The 8241-nt window shown below is 34.1% G+C and overlaps 1 protein-coding gene across 1 annotated transcript; it reads right to left on the bottom strand.

Annotated features, from left to right (window-relative positions):
* Positions 1-2378: 2378 nt before the first annotated feature.
* LOC145589455 (glucan endo-1,3-beta-glucosidase-like) lies at positions 2379-6555 on the bottom strand. Its single transcript, XM_081646028.1, has 3 exons — positions 6399-6555; positions 4961-6295; positions 2379-2712 (listed from the first exon to the last, which is right to left on the bottom strand). Exons 1-2 carry the CDS (start codon positions 6454-6456, stop codon positions 5133-5135), a joined length of 1221 nt encoding a protein of 406 aa, XP_081502154.1. The 5' UTR covers positions 6457-6555; the 3' UTR covers positions 2379-2712; positions 4961-5132.
* Between the last annotated feature and the right edge of the window lie 1686 nt (positions 6556-8241).

Below are 8241 nucleotides of genomic sequence, written 5' to 3'. Positions count from 1 at the left end.
AAAGATTCTCTCAAATTCTCTCAAAATTTTTCGTGAATATGCGAAAAATGAGGGGCAAAAGATTTTAATTATAGAGGGTAAATCCTGGGGCAACCCCGTAATTTTCCCAGATGGGTAAACAGTAAAACTGATACCCCAACACATGCGTGACAAATGTCACAAATGCCCCGTGGCACGCCACGTCACATCTATGAGGGGCAAATGTTTTGTGTAAAATTACCCAAGACATGTGGCCCTATCAGAAGCTGACACGTGTCAACCCAAGAGAGGTCCAAATGGATCAATCGCCTAAGGACACGTGTCCCTCCAAACAAATGGGAGAAAAGGCTGCCTTCTTGGCCCAAATCCCGAAAAAGCCGTATTACGGCGCACCAAACTTAGGTCAGAATGACCTAAGAAAAGGCACTTTTCCAATGACCCTATAAATAGGGAGATTTCCTCCATTTATGGGACAGATACATTTATTACAACAACCCTACATTCTCTCACATCAGAGAAAACACCTGATCTCGGAATTCAAGAAGATCTCACTTTTACCTTTTACGCACATTTTCGTATTTTTCGACCGATTCTAACTTGATCGTCGGAGGCGGAGCTCCTACCAACTGGAGTCTTTGTGTTTTGCAGGTACAGAGCGCGTCGGACGAATCTTCGAGTTGTAACTCTCCCGAGGGACAAAAACACCCAAAACAATTATCGCATTATTATTATTACCAAATATTCGTTATTATTATTATTAAATAATAATTGCAATTATTTATTATTACTCCCTCCGTTTCATAATGTTAGTCCCATATGGAATCAATCATATAAAATAAGAAAACAAATATATTTGGAATCTAACATTAAAGTACAACATAATTCATAATTAGTTTACCTTATTTAACTTTTTTAATTTTTTATTAGAAAAATACAAGTCATAATTGCATAATTTTAAGGTAAAAATTTCCTTACTTAAAGACTTAAATTCATGTCATCAATCCACAATCAATTAATTCCAAAAAAAAAAATCAAGTTATAAATGAAATATATTCAATATGGGTAGATCTTTTTGAAACGCCCAAAATAGTATACGGGACTAACATTATGAAATGGAGGGAGTATTATTTTTAAGCAGAATAGAGCAGAAAAGAACAACTTAAAAGAACAGGGCCGTAGTATTTATTAAGGCCCATTTAGTTAACGCATGATTTCTAACATCAATGTCTTCAATTATCAATAGGCACCCATTTAATATATATATATATATATATATATATATATATATATATATATATATATATATATATAAAGGAAATATTAATTTAAATTATCTAACGAGACTCAATAATCCTATGATTTATGTAAGTAATCACAGAAGAAAGTCATAATAACATGGATGAATATTCCTGAAGCTAAAACATGTCAATTGATCCATAAGAAATTGATTATCTTTTTTGTCTTTCAAATATTTTTTATACTTTTTATTAGATTAAGCTATTGGTTTCAAGGGTTCATTAGTATCCTCCACTAGAGCTTCATTATTTGCATGGCATTAACATGTCTACTTTTCTAAACCCAAGAGCCCAAGAGACCAAGACTTTCCAAACATTTGGGCTTACCCTATAGATTTGGAGCCTTTTCTCTATTCCAAAAAAAAGTGTTAAAAAAGTAGATATATTAGGGGAGATACTTGCATTTGATAATTAACTTTAGATTATGAGTTGGATTGAATCAAAAATTCAAGATTGATATTCTTGCTTGTGATAGAAAATTGGCCTCCATTTTAGGCAACAATTTCTTCTCTTATGATGAGTAATATTAATTTTTTTTTATTTTATTTTATTTATTTATTTTTGTTTATATCGGGAGTTTAAAGATTAGTTATAGACTTATTATAGGGGATGGACCGGCGTAGGCAAAAAAAAAGTGTTTGAAAAAGTGAATGTTGTTAAAAACAATATGCAATAAATTGCTTCAAAAAAAAATATGCAATAATTGGAATTAGGAAGCAAAAAACCAAGCACAAGATCAAACAAGTCTTTAGTCTTTAATAATAAGCAAATTGAATAGTCGTAAAAAAAATGACCAATAATTCAATAGTCGTAAAAATAAAAAATAAAAAAAAAAAAAAAAAAAAACGAGTATGTTTACAAGCTTTCTCGAGCTGAACTTTGTTGTTTTTAGTTTGTAAACTAGATTAGATAGGTTTATTTACTTTGTTAACACCCTAAGCTAGACAATTTCCTTGGAGGACCTCAATTAACTTTGATAAAACTGTACAATTTTCGACATGAATCTGGAATTACTGTAAATCTGTAATAACAAAACTAGAGAACAAGCATAAAATGATTAGAATCAAACGGCTCTTTAAAAGCCAACAACCAATTGAATATTACTTCATAATAAATAGATGCATCAATTCTATATAATACTCCGTAAAAAAGCAGGTTAGAGTTGGTTCGTAGTTAATTACATACCAATGATACAAAACTACTTTAACATGCTTTCTATTACTACTAGTAGTTCTCCAATTAATGTTAATTAACTGCCCCCTCCCAAACTATTCAAGTAAATACAAAAACAACACCCCCCAAATTTAACTAAACGACTATATAATAATAATAATTGTACTGTAGCTTACATAATTATAACTCAACTACTATTCTCACACGCTTCGTAACGTCATCCTTTCACATTAATATCCCGTTGGAAAGTCGCATTTTCCATATCCTGCACAATTGTACAAGTTTGGTTTTATCAGAATACTCGAATAAAAATTACATAAAGTTTCATTCATTAAAAAAAAGGAATAGTAAGTGTATTATGTTAGTCTGTTACACAATAATTAAATTTTGATACTCCCCCCTTCATTTCATAGAGATTAGTAGGGTCGTGTAGGATTCTAATAACTTTGAGTACAGTATTTATTTTATTAGGTTGGTTTAAGATCTCGAGTTAGTGTTACCAACTTGATAAAATAACTCTCAAGAGTAAAATGAAGAGGATGATGATAGGTATTCCCGTAAGGGTCTCTTCTCTTCAATTTGATTTCAGTTCATTTTTAGCTCAGCTCCAATCATTTCATTTCATTTCAATTTAGTTTAGTTCCTAATTTTGTTTTCTTATAAACACTTCAATTCAGCTCAGTTTAGCTCCAATCAGCTCAGTTTAGCTCCAATCAGCTCAGCTCAGCTCAACTCAGTAAATCAGAACAGATCCTAACTCTAGCCACAATTACGAAATATATCATCGTTATGTACACTATTCACCACAAGCTATTTTTATACAAACTCTCATCATTTTTTACCTAACTCTCATGATGGAAGAGGGAGAAGATTTTCTATAGTGATTATAAAATAATCAACTTAATTAAGACAAACAAGTATGAGATCCAAAGTTCCAAAAGTATCTAGCGTTGCAAGACACTTTCAATAAAGACGACTCAAATTTCAATGCTTCCAACATTGGTCGAGAATATGCAAGAACAAACATTACAATATGTTAATCACATGTTACCAAAATAAAAACAAAAAGAAATAAACATAAAAAATGAACACTTTTATCATAAAAGTAATAATGTGGCACTAAAATTTGATCGTTAGTGTTAACAACTGCAGAAAATTTGACTAAATTGTCGATTCTCACTGACAAAATTCCAGCAGCTATGAAAACCTTTTTCATACAACATCTACCACATGGCTAACTGGGTCCAATGCCACACATTTTCACGCATTTGCGTTCATATACAAATACAACCAAGATTAAAGATAGCAAAATCTACGGTCTCAAATGCAGATTACGAGAGCACGAGGTCACCATTATACTAACATCATCACCCTTCATATTTTTAGTTTTTACCTTAGTTTTAAAACAGTGACAGCATTAATAATCGACGTCAAAACTTGACAACTCTATAGGACCACTTCTCTTAGCAAGTTTGTGTTATTGTAACAGATTTTTCAGGAGTCGTATGGACTTTTCATGTGTTGGGGTCGTTCCGATTTAGTTGATCTAATCGGGGTCGTATTCAGTTGTGGGTCGTATATGGTGATGAGTTATTCAGTTCGGGATAGGGTAGGGTGGAATTGAGGCAATTTTAAATCAGGTTCAAGTCTAGTGTTAATTGATTTTTGTGATGAATTGTTTTCTTGTCTAATTCTATTTGTTCCAAATAGAATTTGTGTTTTTTAATGACTATGTGACAATATATTGTCGCAAAATCTATGCATTGGACAATTGAATGTGTCTCTAACCTATCATTAACTCTTAAAACATTAATTTTTTCTAACTCGAAAGCAGGAAAAATTACACAAAAAATCATCTAGGTTTAGATGAAGTAAATTACACACTAAATCATCAAATACAGAGTATCTTCCGATCCCCAATAAATAAACTTACGTCCTAAGTACGGTGTATTAAGTACTCAATCATTTTTCCCCTCAAAAAACAATCATTTTATCATCACAGAACAACTGAAATACGTAGAAAATGTTGTCTAATCAAATTAGATAAACAAATGCCAACTTGATTTATAGCCAGACTGCCAGGCCAAGACCATTCGTTGATTTAAAAATAAAATTGAATAACATCAACTTTACCCTTTAAAAAGACGTTCATCTTTAACATCAGATGAGACAATTGTCAACATTAGCGTCCGTTTCTCACTTTAAGCTTGATTATAGGCTCACTAAACTTAAATTAGTTCAATATACACTATTAATTGGTCCATCTCTATGAAATATACCAAATTGCCAACAAGATAATGTAGACCTGATTTAATTTCTAATCTTACAACTAACTATACTAGATACAATTGCTTTCTCCGTCTATCTAGGACTTGATTCATTTGACAATGTAAACGGGATTTAATCTCAAATCTTTCATTTGACAATGTAAACGGGATTTAATCTCAAATCTTAAATACGTAAAACATAAAAAACATGAAACAAATATAGAATTGAGTAGAGAGAAAACGTACTTGGTGGTTTAGACACAACAAAGGCAGCCCCTTCAAAGTCACAAGAACCAAATTTCCGACCATTCTTCTGATAAAAACTATTAAAAGCATAAGAAGCATGAGCCTCAAGAGTATTAGGATCAAAACAAGGAGAACCAGGTTGAATCGGATGACAATCAGCTTGCCCTTCACCTCAAGCGTAATCCAAAGCTGCCTGCAACTTCGCTTCACTAATCTCCCCATTCGCAACACACCACGTCTCCTTCACCGTCACTTTCCCTGTCCCACCACCATTCCCCGTCGCCGGACTCACCGCCGGCGTCCCCACCGCCGGCGCCGGAGAACTCCCTTTGACATCTTTCCAGCTCTTCACCTCTTCCAATGTCATCGGAATGTTATAAACCTTCTTCTGAGACGGGTAGAATAGCCCGTAGTTCCTCTCTGATGTCGGCCCGGGTTTCTTATTCTCGTTAAACAAAGCAAACAAGAACACCGTCAGCTCCGCCTTGGGTCTCAACGGAGTCCCACCGCCGGTCAGAATCCGGCGAACTAAATTACCGTTATAAGCGGCGGCGTTTTCGACGGAAGCGCCGATTTCCATCGGATCACCTTTCGACGGCCAACCTGTTTCCGTCACAACAATGGGGATATCGTCGTATTTAAGCGCCGACATTGCGGCGAAAACAGCGTCAATTTGAGCGTCGAAAAGGTTGAAGTATCGAAACCCATTTCCAGAATCCACCACACCTGGGTTCTCCCTAAAAAGCGCGTAATCCAACGAGATGACGTCACTGTTACCTTGATAAGCAAAAATGGGGTAAGCATTCACCATTAAAGCAGACCCAGTTTTGCGGAGAAACTCCAACATCGGTTTAAAAACCGGGTCAACCAATTCGGGCCGAAACGTCCCGGATGAAGAAGGGTAAGAATTTCCCAATGCGCTCAACGCAATAGGAGAAGAAACCTTGATTTTGGAGTCTAACCCGTATTTGACAAGCGCTAAATGGATGTTTTTCATGGCGGGTACGAGGTAAGTGGTGGTGTTTTGTGGGTCGACGAAGACCTCATTACCGACGGCAATGCCCTCAATGAGGGTATGCGGGTAGTATGCGACTACGTTGCGAAGAACCCACACGCTGGCGTATGAGATACGAGTAGCGGCAGAGCGGAGCTGCTCGTTAGGGAGGTCGATAGTGACCTTAATGTTAGAGTTGGCGAGTGCGCGGAGGACGGCAGGGTCGGAGTCGTAGACTTTGATACGATCAATGCTATTGGATTTGAGGAGGTTGACGACTTTAGAAGCGGAGGGTAAGTCGTTTGCTATTCTGCCGTAGTTTACTCCAATGGTTCCTCCTTCTGTTGCACAAACAAACAAACAAACAAACAAACAAATAATATGAGTAAATTAGATCTAAAATGAGTGAAAATGGGTTTAATTGGAGGAAGAAGAAGAATGTACCTGAAAGAAAGAAGAATGGAAAGAGAAGGAGGAGAGAGAAAATGGTGAAGCGGTCCATTGGTGATGCTCTGTTTTTTTCCAGAGAGAAGGAGAGAGTGGGGGGAAGTGGGGAAATAGAGAGGGTCGGAGGGAGTTGAGTTAAATGGAGGTGAGACAGTGAGAGTGACTACACAAGTGGGCGAAGTGGATTAAAATAAGATTCTTTTACTGTACACTGCTACACTCTAGGAATACAGGAGAATGTGGGGACTTTTACAGGGTTTTTTGTTTTAAATTACGGAAGTATGTTAGGGAAACTTTAGGGTGTTACGACTAAAATAACTTATTACTCCCTTCTCTTTATTTCATAAAACTAGAGTATACCCGTGCAAAATGCAAGGAATATACATTATATTAGAAAGATTTTAATTATATAATATAACAAAAAATATATTTCAAATACTTAGGGCCTGTTATTTTAAACTATTTATGGTCTGCTCGGCTCTACTCTGCTAAAATCTGATATACTTTGTTGAGCATTGCTCTACTCTACTGTCACCTGTTGTACTCTTTTACAACTTGATGTGCTCTATTCTGTTATAAACTCAAAAGAACAAAACCTTACTCTTATATGTGGGTGGCCACGCAAATGTGTCAAGCTATTATGGGGGTTACTTTGTCAAAGCTATAGAGGTACTCGTTCTGTGTTATAGGGGTTACTCGGTTAGTGACTTAGTGTTATAGGGGTTATTCCATCAGTGCTATAGGAGGGGTTACTTTGTTCTTTTGCAAGCAACTATTCGATGAGGCCAGTTACGCAAAAAGCGTGTTGTACATATTTTTATTTTGATGATTAGAGAAGTGGAAGTTGTTTGAATTGAAGGGTTGGGGATTTTGAGTTCTATAGTGAATTGTTGATAAAGGAACTGTATATTCATGCAGCCGTGCTAATACACGACACATATTATACACGAAAGAAAATAACACAAAGTGAAATATTAGTAGTGTTTAAGAAAAAATGAATTGTTATTACTATTAGTTATTGCAATCCATTGAAAAAATACATTTTTTTTGTTTAAATAACAAATAAATAAAGTAGTGGAATGGTAGTTACTCTAAAAAAAAAAAAAAAAAAAAACAAAACAAACTCAAATGTATGAGATTTGAGGATTGGGGATTTGGAAGGTTGGGGTGAAAATGACTCTGCATTTATATATTAGATTTGCAATAATTAGACATTTTTTTTCTCTGTGTTATTTTGTAGAGTAGTTAAAATAATTTTCATATTTTCTGAATATGCTAATGATAATCCGTAATATATTTAACTAGATTAGGTCTCGTGCCATGCACGATTTTTTTTATTTTTTTTTATAAATAAAATTGATTCATAAATAAAGTCATACGACATCTACAAAGAGATTTAGATCTAATAAATACATAATAATTGAATCAAATAAAAACATTCTGTAAGCAAAGCTACGATGGTTATTGATAGAATATAATAAAGTCATGCACGATTATTATTATTTCGTAATATTTTTTATCAAATAATGTTATATTTAATTTTTTTTAAGGCCAAATGTTATATTTAATTGATAGAATATAATACATAAATTGTCTAAATTTATCATTAACAAAAACAAAGTATTTGACATAATGAAACATGGAATATCATGCTTAATTGACATTCTAATGTTTCAACCATATAAGAAAATCTATAATAAGATTAAAATTTATTATAGGAATAAAAAAATACAAAAAAAAAATCCTAAAAAACCATAGAAAGAAGAATATAAAAAGGGAGAGGATTAAGAAAAAACCTATATCTATATACTTATCGGTGAACATATATTGTATAATCTAG

Source organism: Chenopodium album, chromosome 17, assembly GCF_948465745.1.
Source record: "Chenopodium album chromosome 17, dcCheAlbu1.1, whole genome shotgun sequence".
NCBI lineage: Eukaryota > Viridiplantae > Streptophyta > Magnoliopsida > Caryophyllales > Amaranthaceae > Chenopodium > Chenopodium album.
This window is presented reverse-complemented; position numbering and strand designations above follow the sequence as displayed.

What these genes read in the sequence shown, in the direction of transcription:
- LOC145589455 (XM_081646028.1), bottom strand. Translation starts at nt 6,456, where the DNA reads ATGGACCGCTTCACCATTTTCTCTCTCCTCCTTCTCTTTCCATTCTTC. An exon ending in TCCATTCTTCTTTCTTTCAG is followed by an intron (nt 6,296 to 6,398) that starts GTACATTCTTCT and finishes TTTGTGCAACAG; the next exon opens with AAGGAGGAACCATTGGAGTA.